This window comes from Lampetra fluviatilis, chromosome 18 (assembly GCF_964198595.1).
Source record: "Lampetra fluviatilis chromosome 18, kcLamFluv1.1, whole genome shotgun sequence".
NCBI classification, from domain to species: Eukaryota; Metazoa; Chordata; class Hyperoartia; order Petromyzontiformes; family Petromyzontidae; genus Lampetra; species Lampetra fluviatilis.
In genome coordinates, this window is record NC_136292.1 from 6,580,633 (window position 1) to 6,602,070 (window position 21,438).

The 21,438-nt window shown below is 51.8% G+C and overlaps 1 protein-coding gene across 1 annotated transcript; it reads left to right on the forward strand.

Moving 5' to 3' along the window:
- The first annotated feature begins 12,047 nt into the window (after positions 1–12,047).
- On the forward strand, positions 12,048–21,438 carry LOC144937137 (uncharacterized). The gene is made up of 6 exons (XM_078864432.1): positions 12,048–12,427; positions 14,977–15,023; positions 15,985–16,078; positions 17,183–17,251; positions 17,359–18,545; positions 20,220–21,438. Exons 1-6 carry the CDS (start codon positions 12,382–12,384, stop codon positions 20,301–20,303), a joined length of 1,527 nt encoding a protein of 508 aa, XP_078720558.1. The 5' UTR covers positions 12,048–12,381; the 3' UTR covers positions 20,304–21,438.

Below are 21,438 nucleotides of genomic sequence, written 5' to 3' on the forward strand. Positions count from 1 at the left end.
GGTGGAGGTGGCAGTGTGGTGGAGGTGACGGTGGGGGTGAAGGCGGTGTTGGAGGTGTTGCATTCACCGGCCTGGTTCGCGTGTCGCCGCGTGGAGCGCCTGCATGTGCCTCGTGCTCGGATAATTGGCTCTCGAATTTATTATGCATCTTCATAGCCGCACCTCCCGTCCCGATGTTCTCATTCAACACGTTCGTCAATGGGCACGGTGTGTGGCCTTTTAAAGGGATAAAATATATAATAGGCGACGTTTCAGGCAATGGGCCTTCTTCATAATACTAACATCTCCTTCGCCCTTTGCGCTGTGAAGAATAGCCATTCGTCACCTGTTATGTATTTTTCCTTTTTAAAGCCGCAGTGTTATTGACGAATTAGTTTTTTGTTTTATTTAATTGTGTCTGTGCACCGCTGCCAACACCGCAGCAGCAGCAGCAGCATCGCCAAATGACGAGTTTCGCTCTCATTGTATTCTTGTCTGATACATTGAGCAGCACTGCCTAAACACAAAGGGTGGCACTCGCAACATGAGACGAACCTTGTTTGTTTTGATGTTATATCCCTTGAAGCAAGGTTCCTCGCACAGACTCACGATGTGCATTTTTCCTGTAAATTGTATTTATTATTTATAGCCCTTTCATCGACCCACTTGTGGATGAAGGGTTCCTCCAAGGTGCTTGGGAGGGAGTGCATTGTTTGACCATACTTCATCACGCTGGTCAGTTGTGTGTTGGTGACAGGAAAACCGGTTCGGATGTTGCATGTCGCTGATGTGCGCCGTGGCTCGGAATAGACCCCGGGGTTACCGGGTTCATAGCCCATCAGGGTGCTTACTTCTGTAACATTTGGCCCACTCATTTATTATTCATTTTCCCAAAACAGAAAAAAACACATTGCACGTCACGTGTCTGGGTCAGTGATTGCAGATATCAATTGCTAGCAACAAGAATTGCGTTTTTACTCTAATGCAATAAATAAATAAACACATCGCAATTGCATTCAATGGTAAATTAGTTTTCTTTTTTTATATAAGCAGAGTAGCTAATACAATTATCATTCATCTATTTTTCATGTTGATATCGCTACCGCGACCGTCTGGTCCCGTTATGTTCGCTAATTAAAGTTGGCACTCGAGGTGAATTGTGTGTGTGTGTATACCTTTTTTTCAATAAATGCCACGCAGGGGGATGGATTCAAATTTTAGTAAAAACTAAAAAAAGTCCAATGGCATTGCTGGAGATGCTCGTGTCGTCAAACCAAACACGGCACCGTGGCAGCAGCATGGCAGCAGCGGCAGCAGCAGCAGTAGTGGCAGCAGCGGCAGCAGCAGTGGCAGCAGCGTGGCAGCAGCGTGGCAGCAGCAGCGGCATCGTCTTGGGTGCGTGCACAGATTTCACAGTCGCCAAGGTTGACTCTCCATAATTGAGATGTTTTTTTGGGTTAGATCGCGTAAATATATCAATGTGTCGTTAAACCCGCCACCACCCGACACAGCAGACTAGTAAGGGTTGTCACGTAAACAGAACGTGCCAATTCGTCACTAGTACAGCACACCGGTGTGTTGGAGAGCCAAGCCAGTTTGTAAATGTTGTGGCTTGGCTCTCCAACACACCGGTGTGTTGTACGAGTGACGAATTGGCACGTTCTGTTTACGTGACCAACCTTACTACCGTAATTGTCCGTGTCGGGTGGTGGCGGGTTTTAACGACACATTTATATATTTACGCGATCTAACCCAAAATCACCTCTTATGGATGCTATTGGTCGCGAAAGCCGACTACTCCGCGTTGAAGGCGACTCTCTCCCGCCCCGTTAGATTTCGGCGGCGAGCACGAGGAACGCCGCGTGTCCCTCTCTTGTATGCAGCTTATCGGAGTCTTTGTCTCGCAAACCGCCTCCGGACAACCGGCGGCTCTGCGTGCATCGAGTTTAGATTTTTATATGAAGGACGCTGCTGTAGAGGGAGCAGAGCTACCACCCCCCACCCCGCCTACAGGTCCCGGCGGTGGCTACACCAGCAGCCTTGCATCAAAGACCTCGACCCACAAGGCCAAGCAGAGGCCGCTGTCAAGGTCGGATCTTCGAGGCCAGGGGTCGGCAACCTGTGGCTCTTTATTTTTTTTAAGGACCGCACCGTGGCGCTATTTGTTGAGGACCACCGTCTTGTACTCACCACGCGGTGCATTGCGGCGCTTGAAATATTGAGTTGGGTTTTTTTTACCGAATTCGAAAAAAGTGTCGCTTCTTGTTATTTTGGTTGCTGAGCCCTACTCGAGGCCAATGGTCTTCTCACTGTAGTGCGACGACCTTTGGTGCAAGGTGGAGATCGTGGGACGTAGTCCAATGAAGTGGGAGGGGGGGGGTTAATTACAAACCACCACATTGTCTACTGCATTGTGGCCCACGGAAATGCTCACGGGTCCGGAAAGGTTGGGCACTAACTGCTTCAGGCGCACGAGGAACCGCCGAGGGGTGGGAAGGCAGCCGCTAGGCGGTGAGATGGCACCAATTCCTAACCCCCCCCCCCCCCCCAAAGCTCTGCGGTCCTCTATATATGACGGTATTATCGCCCAATTAATGGGTGTGATGGGGCAATACTATCCAAAGCAGACAGAACAGATAAAGTTCACATTTTGATGTAACCCTTTCTCCTGGCGAACCCAGGACGGTGATCCGACAACCCTCGCTGCTGCCTCCACAGCGGGGGATTAAAGGCAGCCACGTGCGTAGCCACCACCGCCCGGCAAATAACGATGGGGGGGGGGGGTTGAAGTGAAACCATTTTGATGAATGCTCGCCTCTTAATCCAGCCACTTATTGGGCCCGGTGAGGCGCTGCACCGCGAATGGCCACAATGGCCCCATGCTTCCCGAGGCCCCATGCTGTCAAACAAAAACCATTGCTCCTGAGCAGTCGTCGGGCGACTTGAGGTCATATGAGCAATTACGCGGTGGTGGATGAATCCACTCTGTGAGTTTCACAAGGTTGCTTTGATTCTGCATCAACATGTTCCATGGACATGTTATGCTTTTTACAGAAGAAATGGGCCACTTTATTATTTAGTGTGTGTGTGTGTGTTGGCACAGTAGGGGGCACGGGTGGTGCATTTTCCAGACATCTCAGTTGGTCAACCCATGACACCTGGGTCCTACCAGCGAGCCTTCGACACTTCACGTGGCCTCAAAGTGCACCTCGCCTGGCACAAGCGCCGTGGTGACATCACCGCCACTCAGTGGCGAATGGCGGTTGTTCTCGTTGTGTGTGTGGGACAGTGGTTAGCGCACTGTGCTGCAAACCCGGCGACCCGAGTTCGATTCCCTATTGACGACCAATAACAGTGGGGGAATATTTGAACTGGTCCCCCGGGCCTCCCCTATGTTGACTCTGCCTCATGAGTGCCTGGTGCACTGTGTAAACATCACCACTGGCGAGACAAAGGTGGCCGGGCATGGTGCTGACCACCCACGCCCACGTGTGCCGTGCCAGCCTTCATAGGTGCTAACATTACTTGCCCCAAATGTCTGTTAAGGCTATACGGGGGGGGGGGGGATTCTTTGTTCTTGTATAAATGTGCATGCACTCTATATTGTCTGGCGCTTGATCTCCTCCCTCCCACAACCTTCAAAGGCAGTAACGCTGACAAACTAATGACGGTCTTCTCTTGGGTTTCTGGCTCCTCACGTAAATCATCACAGGCGCCCTTTTCATATTTTCTTTCTTCCCCAATAGATTCGGGCGTGGAGGGGGGGGGCGGAGCAGTGGCGCAGTGGGGGTTGGCACACTGCGCGCTATGAACTCTGCAGTCTGAGACACCCGAATTGGATTCCCAGCCACGGCCCAGGTCGGTGGCGTCATTGTTTCTGAACGCACCGCTCCGGGACCCCCACAATTTGCCCAAACCCACACGGCGAGGAAGAGGCATTGGCTTGACCTTTTCAAAGGGGGGAGTAGTAGGGTGGCTGCAAATGATTATTTTATAAGTTTACATTGTTTGTTTCTCTTTGACACATATATCGGCATCCTTTTCGTCAGCGAGGTGAGACGATGGTTTTTCACCTTTTCACTTTGTGTAGTTTTTTTGGAGGATTTTTTTAAATCGAATTAATTTGAACGTCTCCCGTCGCGATGGGGTCTGTCTGGGCGTGCAGCGGCAGATGCTACCACGGCGGTTGTCGCGTCCTGTAAATCGACGCGGTTGCATTTTCAAGCCGGGGCGAAATACGAGGCTGCATTTTTGCTATTTTTTGCCTCCGTCCGCTGCACGCTTTTGCCGCGAGGGCTCCAGTGGTCAAATAATTTCCCAGCCGCCCCGGAGGTTTGGCTTGCCTCGCTTTGCATTGCCTCGCTGCGGCACGAATCGCCTTCGCCCTGACGACAAGCGGCCACGACCGTTGGCTGGGCGGGGGTGGAGGGGGCAAATTGCTTCTGGCAGCTTTCCTTCAGCTGGAAGTGCTGCTCGGTTGTCGTGACGAATACGGTGAAGACTGCGCTTAGTTAACGTCGTATGTGGGTTTTCTTTACAATTTATTAAAAGTGGGAAAAAAACATTTCCGAGAACCTGCTGCACTTTCAAATGGTCCAGGAAATGGAATACAGTGTAATCGTAAACCCCACATTGTAAAAAAAAAGAAAACATTTAATTATGGCATGAAAGGAGTTGGCTGTGCAAGATGTTTTTTTACTCGGCATAGCCAGCAAGGACTGCACACAATAACACGGGAATAACACAAATAAGAATGCAGTGCTGTGGTAAAGTCACTCTGCTCCAGACGGTGTCAGCCTGAGGCTGTCCCGAAGGTGCACGGCGAATCGGAGCGACTGTCCCGGGCCCCGCGCTTTGGGGGGCGGGGGGACCTCGCGCTTCGGCGTCACGGTGTCAGATGGACTGACGGTCCTGGACTGTGCGCCTAGGACTCTGCTCTGGATCTGCAAGAGCAGCTACGCGATTAAAAACAAATGTAGCATCATCTTAAAACGCTCCCTGAATTTAAATGTCATAATTCACCGCTCATCCCGGTATATGCAAGCACACAAAGAGACCGCTCGTGGTTAACTGCCTGAGTCTCGGATGAAGGGTCATGGTCCCAAAATGTTGCCAATATTTTATTTTATATTTTATTTTATATTTTATTTCATATTCCCCCTTTTAGGGCCACAGTGTTTATTGACAATTGTGTTAAGTTTTTCACAGCTACTCCGAGTGGATGATGATGCATCGATTAATCGAATGAATATCGAATATTCATCTCGGAGGCCAACCAGTGTGTGTATGTCATTTCTTAAGCTTGGAGGCAATCGCACCTCCGGTTTCGCACGGTTGGCTACGTACGGCGCTAAAATAAGTTGGACGTACGTACAATCCAACCAAGCAAGCGATGGGCAAGCGAGAATGAAGGAAAGTTGTACGCGTGCCAGCGGGCGGGCGATGGAACGCGTACAACGAATCGGATTTCCGCAAGAGACGAATTATAATATCAAGCGCCGATACCGGGAGTTTCACGACATTTCTGTGGTGGTTCACCAACCCCTCGCCTGCACACTGCTGGATTTCGGGCCACGTTCATAGCCACCAGCGCCCAAGCATTTCTTTTTTAAAGAAGGGTCGTATTAAAAAACGCGCATTTTCCCAAAGTAATTCGCTGCAACATTCCAAGTTGTGTTTCCAGAAATTGGATTGCAGCATCTCTCCAGTGGGAATAGTAAATCGGTAAAGTGTTATCCATCTCGAGATGTTGCCGATGACAACGCGGCTCTTTCTTTGTTGTTGTTGTTGTTCATAGCAAGCAACGGAAGCGAACGAACGGGAACGGTTCGAGCAACTCCCGTGAAGAAACGCTGTAACAACCACGGGCTCGTCGGTAACCGTGAGGGTGAAGGAAAAGGTTGCGTGGATCAACTTCGATACTAGGACGAAGTGAAAACCCCCAGCGGAGGATGGAGGGAAAATATCGAACGAGGGACCTGGGGAAGAAAATGTTGAGCCTAGGAGCAGATTTGTGGGGCACTTTCGAAACCCGAACTTAATAATGAATACGTCAAACGCAGCGTGCCTTTCTAAAGAGAACGTTCTGTTATTCACTGCGTTACTACCCGCTGCGGTGTATAGATCTGAAACGCGAACCGCTGACAAAGGAAATGGAATAACAGCTGAGAAGTCTGCAGCAACAACACAAAAAACGAGACGAGTTATGTGCCTGGAATTACAATGAGAAACATGAACCAAAATAGCACGTAGGATTGGCGAACATGAGAGCGAGTTGGAGACATCGTATTGACTTGTGAAAGGTAACTGGGATTGGGTTCAGACGCGTCGTGGCTAGCAGAGATGTATACAAATATATAATGGACTGTGGTCGAGACGAATGAGCGAGTGGCGGGCAAAGTGGGGAATACTCCTGAAAGGTGCGACCGCTGTGGATGTGGAGAGAGGGAGAGCATCTCGTGTGGAGGCGCTCGATGGATTGTTGCGTCCGAGGAGATGGCGATGGCTTGAGGCATGCCATCATCCAGCAGTGGAAAGATCATTGCTGATGATCGTTAATTCTAGATTTGAAGCTTTCGTGACTGCAGGGATTCATATTCTTAGGTTTTTTCGGTAAAGTCACGTAGGTAAAAAAAAATTAATTAATAAAAGTAAAATATTTTAAAATTAATTAAAGTAAAATATTTTACTTTTATTAATTTTACATTTTTTACCTACGTCACTTTACCGAAAAAACCTAAGCATATGATGATCGTTAAATATGTTTGTCATGCGTTCACGTGACCCTTGCAGGTAACGGAGACTGTGTCATGCATCGCTGTGTTTATTAAAAATCAATACTTGAATTGAACTGTGACCCCCCCCCCCCCACCATCGAATTCCTCCATCCCCTAACGGTGAGCGAGTGCAGCTTCTGATGCCCGGAAAATATCTTGTCAAGGTGCCGTTTTAAAATCACTCAGCCCTTTGTCCATTTAGGCGAAAAAACCATCGGCAGTTCCTGAAGAATGTCCTTTGTAGTTGGCCCTGCATTAGGTCACCACCAAAATAAATGTACGCACACGTGATCACCGACTAACAGGCGGCAGTGGTAAAGAGATGGGACTAATGTGACCGGTGCCGTGTAGCCCCCAATGCCCTACGACTGCAAAGTCTGCCTCCCCTGGGCACCGAACGGTGTGGAGTCCTCCACTTCCACTCTCTATGGGCCCCCTCCTCATGGGCTCGGCTCATGCCCAACAATAATCGCACCGTGCAAACGATGTGAAAGCCCCCCCACGATCGTAAGGGCAAGCTGCAACCCCATCGAGGAAAGAGCTTTCATCGCTCCTCGGATTCCTCCACCATAACTACATATTCTGGCGATGTTTTTTAAGAGCACACCACAAAATGCTGCACTCCTAGAGGGATATGCCGGTTGCGTGTTGTTTTGCGAAAGCAGTCCCTCCGCCGACGCCGTTGTTGTTGTTTGTTGTTGTTGTTTGTCTCCTCTTGCGATTTGGATTTTTCTCGCCATGCACATATTTTATCTGAGGCGCTCGTTTCTTCCGTTGCTGCCTGCGAAGAATCAACAATCGCTCGTAGGTGGAAGTTTCACGCGGGGTTGAGTAAAATTCGCTCTCTTTTACTCTCTTGTACGTAGGAATATTTTTTTTTCGCAATTTATACCGGCCTTGCCCACTAAATAGTAACATTTTTTTTGAGAATTCGTTTTTTCATGAGCTTAGGCAAATGTACTCGCGCTGGCTGATACTTGGAACAGCCCAAGTTGCTGCTCAATGTTCGTTCGATCAAAGCGAATGCATCATACTGACCGCACCGAACGTGACGATTTCTCAATTTCCCAATCGCGTCTCAGCAGAGCGCTGGGAGCTGTGAGCGCTCCGTAAGTCTCACTCTGTGGCCACACGGTGCTGGGAGATTTGTTCTGTTGGTTCGGTGATTTCGCAAGATGGGAAACAACTGTCACTGCACACGTGGGGGGCCGCGTGTCCATGATTCGTAAACACTTAGCACTCAATAATAGAGGGGGGGGGGGTTTGGTTAGATCGCGTAAATATAGATGTGCCTTTAAACCCGCCACCACCCGACAAAGCCAATTTAGTAAGGTTTGTCACGTAAACAACACGCGCCAATTCGTTACGAGTTCAGCACACCCGTGTGTTGGAGAGTGAGCCCACGACATTTACAATGTCCGACGTTTCGCCGGTAATTACAACCAGCCTCACCAGGCGACAGCCAGATTTGTGGAGAAATCCTCCTGTTGCGGTTCTTAATAGAGGGGGTAAATGTGATGTCGTCCCTGAGAACCCGCTACGTCCGTGCGTGAAATCACGACGTGTCTTGTTTAAAATCGCCTTTCCCGTACCCGTCCGCTGTATCCGCCGTGGGAGGGTGGGAGGGAGATGGTGGCCTTCACGTGGCCCACCTGTGTGGAGCGTCTCAGCGCACGACGAATATCATCGCATCGGCCCTCGAAGAAGAAGAGATCAATGGGGGAGGCAATTTGGTGGAGGCACAATTTGCCGCAGGAGCAGCAGCAGCAGCAGCTTCTGCAGCAGCAGCAGCAGCTTCAGTAGAAGCAGCAGGAGCAGCAGCTCCAGCAACAGGAGCAGCAGCAACAGCTCCAGCTGAAGCAGCAGCCCCAGCAGAAGCAACAGGAGCGCTAGCAACTGCTACTGCAGCAGCAGCAGAAGCAGCAGGAGCTCTAGCAGCTGCTGCTGCAGCTGCTGGAGCAGCTGCAGCAGCAGCTCCAGCAGAAGCAGAATGAGCGCTAGCAGCTGCAGCAGCAGCTCCAGCAGCAGCAGGTCCAGCAGCAGAAGCAGCGGATTATTCTCCAGCTGCAGCACTGCAGCGTGATCCATGCCTACGGAGTTGGGTGTCTTTGTAATTTGATTCGCAGGAGCGATTTTTTTGCTTTCTTTTTTGCTTTGCCGGTGGCGTGGAGACGAAAAATGAAGGCCGCTCAATCGCGCAGACGACGATGGTTGCACGTTGCAATTAGCAATCGCTTATAGCTCGGCATTTCTGCGCTTTTTTTGCAGTATTAGTAATAATAATAATAAATATAATAACAACAAATATTTAGTTTTAATTATTCCTTCAAATTTGTAAAAACAACAAATATTTTAAACTGAACACGATTAAACACGAACACACGCTTTCAATTCTAGATTTGAAGCTTTTGTGACTGCAAGGATTCATATTCTTAGGTTTTTTCGGTAAAGTCACGTAGGTTAAAAATTAAAATTAATAAAAGTAAAATAAAAATAAAATAAAATAAAAATCACGACGTTTCGGAGGCAACACAAGCTTCCGTCTTCAGGTGGAACCGTCACAGCACGATAGCTGTATCAAGTAAATGAGAGATTACGCAAGGATTGTGCGTGTCGAGGGGACGTCTGTTTTTGAACGCGAGCGACGACGGCTGCTCGTGCCCGCACTTGGAGCGCTCGCTAAATTTGACGCTTGAAATATCTCCACTCTAGAACATTGAGGAGTGGTGGGGGCTCTGTCACAGAGACCAGCGGCGGTGTACGGGAGGATATGCCACCCCCCCCCCTTTTGTTGATTTGCACCCTGCCTTTGATTCCTTACGCTCCCCATATTTTGATGTCACCCCGACACCGCGTGTTCCTTGCTACTTTCCTTTACATCTTCGCTACCCTCCCCCCGGCCCCCCAACACCAACCCTTGCTTCGCTGCGTCTCACGCCCTCTCTCACCCCTTTTTCGATTTCCCAGCTCACGCAGCTCACGCAGCTCAGCTCTCACAGCTCACACAGCCGAGCAGCCGAGCAGCTCTCACAGCCGAGCAGCTCTCCCAGCTCACACAGCTCTCACAGCTCTCACAGCCGAGCAGCTCTCACAGCTCTCCCAGCTCACACAGCTCACAGCTCTCCCAGCTCTCACAGCCGAGCAGCTCTCACAGCTCTCACAGCTCACACAGCTCACAGCTCTCCCAGCTCTCACAGCCGAGCAGCTCTCACAGCTCTCCCAGCTCACACAGCTCACAGCTCTCCCAGCTCTCACAGCCGAGCAGCTCTCACAGCTCTCACAGCTCACACAGCTCACAGCTCTCCCAGCTCTCACAGCCGAGCAGCTCTCACAGCTCTCACAGCTCACACAGCTCACAGCTCTCCCAGCTCTCACAGCCGAGCAGCTCTCACAGCTCACACAGCTCACAGCTCTCCCAGCTCTCACAGCCGAGCAGCTCTCACAGCTCTCACAGCTCACACAGCTCACAGCTCTCCCAGCTCTCACAGCCGAGCAGCACCGCGGGCCACACACATCTGTGTCGTGCATGTGTCGACTGTGTACTTGGTTGTGCACTGCGGCTCCGCTGGCTTCTGTCTTGCTGTTGAATTCCATAAATAATAATGATAGCGGTTGGGGTCGGGGTTGTTTTGTTTTTAAAGGAACTGGATGGGTAATACCATTTGTAAAAAAAAAAAATGCACATTGCAGTTTCAGAAATGCCACGGAGAAAGCGTGCTTTGTTCCCCAACCATTGCCTTTTCCCTTTAATAAGATCAATCGATTCCTGCGGGCTCTTAACCCTAATGAAGCGCACGAGCGCCACGGTGAAAGTAATTACGATAAAAGTATCGCCAAATAATTAAATTATCCTGAATTACAGGATTTAATGGGAAGCTCCAATTCATTATTCCGCAGTAGGCGCTATCGATGGATGTGAGTGCATACATAGTGCATGGCTGTTGAGTGTTTGCAGCGAGGTGGCGGGGGGGGAGGGGATGTATAGGATGGATAGGATAGATGTTTCACCCCATCGGCGAGATTGAAATGCGCTCGTTTCGTCACCCGCTTGTCTGTCCCTGCGTCGCGTCATTACGGAGTGAACCGGGGTGGTGTTTGTTGCGCGGCGACGATTTTGACCCCGCGTTTATTTTGTCCAGCGGCGGCGGCGGCGGAAGCTCGCGAACGTCGGGAACACGATTTCTGTCGTCTACTCGTTTCTGCGGTGGCGATGCTGCCGTTCATTATCAATGCGTTGAGAGAGAGAGAGAGGGGGGGGCAGTAGCAGCAGCAGCCCCTTGGCCGTGAGAGGAGTCGCCGCGTAGCCCCCTCGTTCCTGGGAGAGCACAGGACCAAAATCATATGAACGTTGACTCGCAAGCAAGAAGATGTCGCTCAAGCGGCAGAGCGATCGGCTCACAAGCAGAAGGATCCGAGTGTAATACCTGGTTGAGGGGTGGGCGGGGGGGGGGGGAGGATTGACTTGTCCCCACCATCCGCCTCCGGGGTCGATAAAATTAGTTGCACTTTGAGGGTTCTTGTGGATAGATTCACTCCCCCCACCCCATGCAAACGTGGAATTTGTCACCACGGAATCTGCAGGGCTGTGCACATGAGCACCAAATAATACCTCCTTTGTGCTCATTTGTCTGTAAGAGATGTATTATGAACCTCTTTACGACCGTGCGTAGCCAACCGTGCGAATCGGAGGTGCCAACCAATTTGAGCAGGACGTGTCTTTAACGTTTGTTTTTGACAGGGATGCGAATGTGGATTTTTTTTTTATTTGCCCAACGGCACGCTTATTTTGCCCGAAGTGGTATCGCCTGCCTGCACGACGCGTGATCTTTTCAGCGCAACCCGTAATGCTGGAGACGGCATCGCGCACGCGCGATCGATCGGCACCCTCGGGCGGCTGCGTGTTTGTGTCTGGAGCAAATCAACTTTTCCCCCCTACTCTCGTTTTTTTGTTGTTGTAACGCTTGACCTATTTTAAAGGAACATTTTAATTTACGTCGCGAATGCGTCCACAAGTGAGAATCCTGTGACTCGAGATCAACTCGCACCATTCAGCTTTGCTTGTTATTTTTTTTATTGTTTGCAGCGTGCCCCGATTTTTGTTTTTTGTCTTTCATCCTACCGACAGAATAGCACTGCCTCCGTTTTAGAATTCTGGCCACGCAATGAGTCGCCCCCCCCCCTTCCTTCCAACCGCCATCCCACCACCCCTTCCCTCCCCTCCCCCCACCTCTCCATTACCCCCCTCCCGACGTGGCTTTAAAAGCAGCCGCTCCCAGCAGCAGTCTCCACAGCGCCGCTTTGCTGCTGTGAGCACGTGCGCATCAGTGTGTTCGCGACTTCATCTCGCCACTCGTCTTGCATACTTGCTCAAACAATAACCACACGGTGTATTGTATATCTATTTTAGCAAAGCGCTCCTATATCTAATACGCGTTCTATACAAGCTCTACACCCACTCCCACCCACTCGCGATCCCTGCCCGCAGCACCGCGCGTGCACCAAAAGGGATCTCAAGTTTTGCTCCCCCTATAGAGGGTTGTGTGGCCGTGTTGTGCGGTTTAGGCGACCCAGACATACGCCTATTGCATCCGTCTCCTGGCCCAGAAAGCCCTCCGAGCTCTCCGAGATGAACCGCCTGCTGCTTGCGAGCCTCTGCGCCTGCCTGGTTGCCGGTGAGTGGCGCACACATCCACAACCCTCATGATGCTTCTTCTTCTTGGTTATTCAATCTTTGCCGGATGCTAAAAAGAGGGAACGGTGAAGGGGGGAGGGGTGCACGCTCAAAATGTGACAAAAGCTGGACACACGGCGGCCTTAAAATTAAAATAGAAAGGCGTTAACAGATGACGTTTTCAGGCAATGGCACTTCTGCATGTCCTGCAAATAGCTATGGAGAAGGGTCATTGCCTGAAACGTCGCCTATTGTATAATTTCTGTTTTTGAGGCAGTGTGATTGACGAACGTGTCGCGTTTGTTGTTCGTGCACCACTGCCAAACGCAGCAGCATCGCCAAATAATCCGTTTAAATGTTGCATACAATGTGCCATGAAACAGACCTGGCACATGGCGACACGTAGCGTCTATGCCTGCGCCAGTCGCTGTGGTCTTGTGGTGGTATCGCGTGGTAGCTCTTGTCCTTGTTACCCACGTCGCTAACCCTCGACGCAAATATCACGCACACATGGTCCCAGATGTTCCTAATTGGAACGATTGCACTGGTTTTTATTTTTTACTCAATTGGAATCTGAATAGCAATCGATCATCGCCCCCTGCTGCGAAACATTTGGCAGGACTCTCCGAGAAAGGAGTCGTGAGACTCGGGCGATGCTTTCCTGCTGGGTAAAAAAACCGAGCGTAACAAATAACACGCTGGAGCGTGCATTAGCTTCTTCAGCACCACGGACAGCGCACGCGGCGGATTGCTGCTTGGAGAGTGGTGCCGGAGAGTGGCTGTGTAATGGGCAGTGAGTGAATGAGAACATCGTTTCTATTCCGCTCGTAACTCGTTTTTTGGTTCAGGAGGGTCCTGCCAAGGGTTTGGCAGTAGATTTACAACCGAGTAAATGTGCGGGTACATTTTCACATTTGGCAATTTTGAACCATGACGCCGGCACACAGTGGCCTTCCTTTACAAGTGGCATCACGGGATCTTTAACATCTCACGACGAAGCAGACGCTTACCAGTATCACCACCCATCATTTACGGTTCTTGCACGAGCAGTATTAACTAGGTCGGCCGCTGTATTCGAACCGTGAGCCTCTGCAACGAGTGTCGAACGCGCCACCGCTGACCCACTTCACCCGCCAAACGTGATGATCACGGACAGCAACGTGACGATTGACGAACGTGATTTATTGGCTCACGACTTTAGCAGCAAACATCTGCAAGGAATGCGTATTCGTCGTGGCGATTCTTCCTGTGGTTCTTGAGTTAGCTTGCGGAAGCGTTCATTCATTATTTATACTGGTAGGAACCTCCCTGGTTACACCAGCCCACAAGGGATTACTGTGTCCGTCCGTCCGTCGTGCATCCAAAAATGGGAGGGGTGGGGCTGGGTGGAGCGGGGAGGGTTGGGAGGGGCTGGGTGGGGAGGGTGGGGAGGGGCTGGGTGGGGAGGGGAGGGTGGGGTGGGGAGGAGCTAGGTGGGGGGGGGCTGGGTGGGGGGTGGGAGAGGTGGGGCTGGGTGGGGAGGGGCTGGGTCACCCTGTGGTGCCCTTATAAAACTCAACGTTTAACCTACTCACGCCGGCTTGTGCCCGCCCTCACAGTCGGCCATATTTGCGGAATACACCACGCCGCCGTTGACCCTGGCCATTGACCGAGCAACCCAACGTTCCTACCAGCTCCCTCAGCAGGAATGTGTTAGAGAATGTAGGGCAAACTTGGATGCAACTGGGAGTGTCGAATGCTAAGTTCTTGAGTTTAATATCATGAGCAGTGCGCATTGTATGGAATATCATGATCTCAGAAACGTCTGAGAAAGGACACAGCACATATAGAGTTTAAGATATGCACCGAGTACATTTGATTGTCAATACAAATCCTATATGGTGTGTGCGATTTTAAATATAAATTATAAAAATGGACTTGAAAGCGGATTATCAGCTAATCACAAACTCTCAGACAAAGCAATTGAAAGGCGAATTCGCCCTGCGGCTGAATCTCGAAAAGGCTGCTTTTTATTTGGCCGTTTGAAAGAAGAAGAATATATTTTTTTTTATTATCGATGACTAACTTGCAATGAAAGGTGATAACAAATTAACTGTTTTTCAATGTGCGCGTGTTTTTTAAGCACTAACATTTCCCGGGGTGTTCACGGTATCTGTTTGCAGTGCGTGAGACTATTTGGGAACCACATGGCTCTTAAGGAATTGTGCTGTCGATGTTGGTGATGGGAGCCTGATTTTGAATTACATTTTTTACACGTTGCCTTCCCTATAGATTCATCCCCACAAGTACACACATACTCACACTCTGCCTTGCTCCAGTCGCACACGATGCTCGAGAAAAAAAAACTGCTAACCTTTCTTTTTAAGAAGGTGCGAAGCAAATGCACGTACGTTGAACTTTGTTCGCGCCGTACATAGCCGACCGTGCAAATCTGAGTTGCCGGGGGAAGGACAAAATGCATTGACATGAGGTACTGTAACGAACCGCTTCCTTACGTCCATGCGTGTGATGTAGGAATAGTTTCTTGTTTTGTTTGTGTCTCTTCTTCAGTGTCGTCCCTTCCCGTGCCGGCGACTTTGCTGACAACAGATGATGGCGTAAGTAAAAAAAAAACTATATATATGAAAAAACAAATCGTCGTGCGAAATTCTCCGCACAAAAACTGCACTGCCTGGAGGGGGGGGGGGGGGCGGCGGGGGAAGTGGGGGGGCGGCGGGGGAAGGGGGGCGGCGGGGGGAGGGGGGTGTAGGGTGCATCTCGCGCACGCGAGCACTCGTGTAATTGAATGACCGTGCTTCACGACAATTTTGCCTCTCTCGCTGCACTGCATCTGTCACGACGGCGTCGGTGAACATGTCAGCTGCTGCTCATGGAGGTGGGGAGAGGCAGCTCGACGGCGAGGAAGTAGACGTTGCAGAGCAGCGAGCCGAGCGGTGTTTCAATCCCCTCCTCAATTGGCCTCATTTCTCTCGAATCTTTTGCATCGCATCGACCGCCATGCTGCGAATGAAACCGTAACGTGAACGTCGCATGGGGCTGTGCGCTTGCATCGAGGTGTGGGGTCGGGCAGCTAGCATTTTGCCGCGACCATTTTTTGGTGCGTTTTGTCACGTTCGTACGTTCGCTACAGTTGTGCAAGTGTGGCCCTTTAATAAATAAATAAACCTGCAGCATCAATGTCACAACAATTTTGACGCGAAGCCGGTGAATAATAATTTGGGACCTATTCCTGGACTCTGATTTTTAGCACGGTCGGCTACGTACGGTGCGAAAGAAGTCATACGTACATACGGGCGCCTGTGCGCGCACACACACACACACACAGCTTCTTGGCCTGTACATTTACCACCACCTCCGTGCGACGCCTGCCTCCCCGCGGCTCGATCGTTAAAAACGGGCTCCCGAGTTTCGCGGCCAGCTGCTGGGTGACCTCTCTGTGACCTTGACCCCAATCATCCGCCAACCCCGCTGCCCCCGCCGCCGCCACCGCCGCCACCATCTGCCCGCCACCTGCCCGCCACCGCCATCCACCTCGGGAGTAATTCCTCTGCTCGGCAGGTGGCGAGGTGTGTCGGTGAGGTGGTCGCTCGCGCCATCTCGGAAGCCAGCCCTGCGCCCGCCACGGAAAACTGCCTCCGCGTGTTGCGAGAAGGTAAAATGGACACCGGAAGCAAAAAGGCTTCCGACGGCATGGGGACAAGGGGATGGATAGATGGGTCGATAGCCGTTGCATGATGGTAATAATAACAACCGAGAATGTGTAGCTCGCACACTTTTTCTCTCACTCCTCTTCAAAGAGAAAGCGAGGGGGGATGATTCGGAGCCTGAGCTTTGTGGCCCTATATTAAAATGTTTGGCCAACTCCATCGATGAGCGTTTATACGTGGGGGTGTGGGTGGGGGTGTGGGTGGGGTGAGGGGTGGGGTGGGGTGAGGGGTGGGGTGAGGGGTGGGGGTGGGGTGGGGGTGGGGGTGGGGTGGGGTGAGGGGTGGGGTGGGGTGAGGGGTGGGGTGGGGTGAGGGGTGGGGTGAGGGGTGGGGGGTGGGGTGGGGTGAGGGGTGGGGTGAGGGGTGAAGGTGGGGTGAGGGGTGGGGGTGGGGTGGGGTGAGAGGTGGGGGAGCCAAAGCACCCGGAGACAACCCACACGTGCGAGGGAGGGGGCGGGGTAACACTCACTTCCCATACAGGTGGGAATTGGTCCACGAATTGGTGAGTTCCACCAACCCTGACCCCCACAGTGCGCGATGCCTGCAGTGCACGTAGTGTTCATTAAATGCCTTTTGGAATTCTGGCCGCGTGAGAACCGTAGGAGATTGGTGGGCACCCTGCGGCCTTTCCCCCACCTCGTGGTGGGCCTGGTTTCAGTGTATTTAGGGCAGCGGTCGACAACCAAAATAACAAGCAATTTTTTTCGAATTCGGTGAAGAGGCGCAATGCAGGGTGAATAACATCACGAAGCAGCGGTCCTCGCAGAGACGCATGCGGCTCCGGAGCCGCGGGTTGCCGAGCCCTGGACGAGGGTGGAGGAGGGTCGCTCGTGTGGCACGCCAACTCGTCTGGGTCGCCCATCACTGCCAAAGGAGATTTCATCTCTGGCTGGGAGGCTGGATCAAGAGACCATTGATGCCACCGCCTCGACATCGCTTCCTTTCCCCGTGCGCCGGCTCTCGACGCTGCGTATTGAGCGCATGGACAGTAAAATACAGCGCGGGAAATCGCGTTCTGAAAACGTGTAATTTTATTGTTGTCTTTTCAGATGAAAGAATTAATGGCTTTCTTCATCGTAAAGATTTAATACAAGTGCTGCAGCAACTCTCCAGGCACGGTGAGGAGAATTTTAAAAGAAAATAGACGTTTTGTGCACGTGTGTTTGTTGGAGTTTAATTGAGAGTAGTTGCGGCACGAGTTGACGGTGATTGCCCCTCTCCGCAGCTGAACTAATCGAAGATCGGCGCCAACAAGAGGCCCAGAGAACGGTGGTGCCGGACGTCGGAGCCAATCGCCCGGTTGAAAGTGACAAAGGGGGAGAGGATCGGCTGGGAGGCGCGGGAGAGTGGGCCCAGCACGGCGGGGAGGGGGCGCGTGAAGGGGCGGCAGGAACGGGGAGAGCGACCACGGGAGAACGCGCGCATCTCGTCAAGCAGGGGAGACCAGGCGATAAGGCTACACATGATGATGATGATGATACATCGGCAGCCGTCGATAAAAAAGACGTAAATTACAGGAACCGCGGTGGGAGCCGACGCGGAAGTGAAGGTCTTGGAATCGAGGAGAGGAACGTTGAGACGGGATACGAGCTGCGTGGAGATGGCCTTGAGCACAACGCCGCTGAGCCTCGTGGCGTCGTCACGACGGGCGACGGCGTCGGCGATAACGACGACGACACCCGCGAACGTGCCCGTGGGGACGGGGCGACGCGGTCGATTGAAAGAGAAGACGGCGAAGACGGCCGAGATGATCAAACCGGGGGGGGGCATCACGACGGGGCGAGATTTTCTCAGCAGCCCAGCGACGAACGCGAAAGTGAACAACCCGCGCCGCTGACGCTTTCTGAACAAGAACGGAGCGCGGCTCCTAACCACCGCGAAGGCGACGACGACGACGACGACCGCCACCAGAATGCCGGTGGAGGCCATGGAGAGGCGGAGGAAGGGAGAAGCTCGAGGGCAACGGATCTGCGAGCCGGCTTGCGTGAGCGCCGTGGACGAGAGGGCGAGTCGGAGGGCGAGAAGGTGGAGGAGGAGCTCATACGGATGACGCTGCAGAGCGTTGGTGGGAAGGTGAGCATAGGGGAGAAACCCGCGCGCCATCCGGGCTCCACGGGGGGGGGTCTCAGTCGAGATGCCGCAGACGATGCCGCCGTTGGCGCCGCCACCGCCGCGTTGCTTCCTGCGGAGAGGGAACGGAGCGACGACGCGCCCGGCGTCACGCTGGCGCTTGGCGACGCCGCGGTTGCAAAGCGAGAATCTGCTGCTGCTGCTGGTGCTGCTGCTGCTGGTGGTGGTGCCGCCGCCACGCGCCAGGCGGGAAGGGAGATCAGCTCGGAGGGACTGGTGGGAAATCCTCACGGTGCCGCGGATCGTGGCAGTCGTGCGGCGGCCTGGAGCAGCAGCGAAGAGGTAACGTCCCCTTTTTTTTTTGCAATTGCACGGTGTCCATTGTGCAGGTGTGTCTAGACAGCCCTCTTTGCCAATTTGCTGCTGGATGAGGGCCTCCCCCTACAATGGCGGTCGTGGGGGTTATTTTAGTGCATGGCACGACGCAGGCCAGTACGGGGTGGTGAAGGCAGGGGGGCCATAGACGTGGGAGCATAGAAGTGGAGGACAACTATGGATTTGTCTGCGCTGCCGTCCCCCAAGTCGTTCCAGAGGCCTGTGACAGCCGGTTGGTGCACGGTGTCTGCCCATCCTATAAATTATCCAGGCTCAATTTTGCTTAGCTTCTGAGATCATAAGTGATTGGGTGCATTCCAGGTCAAAGACAAAATGCGTGGTAACTTATAAAAAATACAATTCAGATGCGTACCGTGTCTACATGCGACCTCTTCCAAAGTAGGCTCGCGTGCCGAAAGGGATTTTTTTTTGTAAGGAGCGGGGAACGATTGTTTTTAAACTCCTAGAGGGCCGGAGGTGGGATTGAGATGATATTGTTGTTGAAGTGTAACATGGAAGCAGCGAGGCAGAAGAGAAGAGGAATGTCTGGGGCCGAGAATCGATCGTGGGAAATGTCTCGGCAGTGCAGATGACCAGAGAAAGTGAATTATACTCAACTTAACCCTTTCCCGTTCCGAGACGTCTACAAGTTGCAGGGTGGGTGGTGTCCCGCTCACTGCTGAATCTTGCAACGCGCAAGCGGCTCGGTGTTAATTTTATTTGCAGAGGCGTAGCGCCGTTGTTCTTTAGGACGTTTGCACTCACCGCCAAGAACCGTAGCGACACGACCGCACTGCACGACAGCTGGCGCCAAGCTGTGCCGCACGCCCTCCTGCATGGCCTTGTGGGAGCCTCGGTCCCGATAAAGTGATTTTCTTTTAGTTTTTCTTCCGGTTTCGTTAAGATGATGTCCACGTACGTCATCGGAATGGAATCGGAAGAAAAACTGGTGACGTGCACGCACGTCATTGGAACGGGAAAGCATTAATAAGAGACGACAACACATGAATCCACGTGAGACTTGATTTTAATTGGTTTTCAATCGGTGCGAATGATCTTCCGTGACAATATCGTAAAAAAAAGAAGTGTGAAACAAATAAAGGAAACCTTCATACGTGGAATAAAATTCAAAGGGCAAAAGAGGAACACGTGGATAAAGGGCACAGGTTGATGACATAATTCAAATTTAAGAACGGTGAGTGGGCTTCGGAGAGAGGAAACATCGCTTGGAGAGACGATGTATGTATGTTGAACTTCTATCGCACCGTACTTGGCCAACTGTGCTAATCGGAGGGGTAAAGTGTAGGTACTCTCACCTCTTGCACAAAAGCGTCTGGCCACCATTAGGAGGAGGTGCGGGAAGCGATGGCAGATGGTCAAGAATAATGATGGGAGTGGCAGCCAAGGAATGGAACGCGTCTGGGTTTTACGTCCACAGGGGAGATGGAGCAATGAAACGTTCCAGGGGTTTGGATCATTACGTTGCGGGACCAGGAGATATGGCGATGACTTGGGGGGCGGAGGGGCCGACTTCATCCAGCATTGGATTGACCACGGCTGACGATATGAAAGTTGAAAAGGTAGCTTTGTGTCGCTGTGCACAGTGTGAAGCAAATTGTGTCTGGCGCTGTTCTTTTGCAGGACAAAGAACTCTCAGAAATCGCAGCGATGGAGTTGGAACTGGAGAACATCGTTAACAAAATTGAAGATCTCAAGAGAGGGTAAACGTGCTTAAGTGCTTGGTCACTGTTAACTTTTTTCTTAAATTATCTTTTTGGAAGATTTGAAAACCGGGTGATTTGGGAGATTTGTAAACACTTTTAATAGTTTTTTTTAATATATATGAAGTATTGAAGCAACAAAAAAGAACTGAAAGTTTGATGGAAGCGCATTTTGTTGACTCGCTCGTAGAGAGAGGCTATACTTTGTACATGCCCTGTGTGCTCTAGATTTAATCACTTTTAATCGCACACGGGAGAAGTGACAATCGTTTTAACCCTTTGCCATTCCAATGATGTACGTCATCCGTTTTTCAGGAAGAAAAACCAAAATTGAAAGTAACTTTATCGGTACCGAGGCTCCCACAAGGTAATGCGGGAGGGCGTGTGGCACAGTTTTTGGCGCCGGTTATCGTACAGTGTGGTCGTGTCGCCACAGTCTCTGCGGTGAGCGCGATGTCATTTTAAAAACTTCTTCGGCACGCCTCTCTTAATAAAATGAACGCAAAACCGATTACGCGTTCCGAGATTCGGCGGTGAATGGGTCGCCCGTCCGTCCTGCAACTCGAGACGCGCGCTCGGGCGACGCGGTAATGCCGTGCCCCCCTGGGTGCGTCGACCGAACGACGTCGGACGTAACGATCGAGTCTTCATTCCGCCACCCCTCCCCCCGGGGGTCCCGAACTAACCTGGGCCACGAAGCAGAATTCGGATGCCTTTCTTGCGACGGCAAATGATATTAGCACGGTTTAGTTCCGGCCCGGGGAGACGGAAAAGAGGCAGTGGGAGGAAAAAAGACGACCCGCAACCGTGACGGCAACCTGGCGCTGGTTCGGTTCGGATGTGCCGGTGGAAAAGAGCGGCACGTGACAATCGTGCTTCGACTTTCCGTCCAAACGCACGCGGGGTCACAACGGCTCCTGCTGACTTGAAACCCGTCTTGGCAGGCGTATGTGCGTTTGTGTGCGCGCCGTTTCCTGTACGTTTTGTGTCTTTTTTGTTCATGGGTTCTCGTCTCTGTGGTGTTAGAGGTGTGCAGTCGCAGAACAATGCGTACATTACACAAACGCATTATCACTCGCTTGTCCTCCTTCTGTGCGTTACTCTATAAAGAAATAAATTCCTATTTGACAACGAACAAA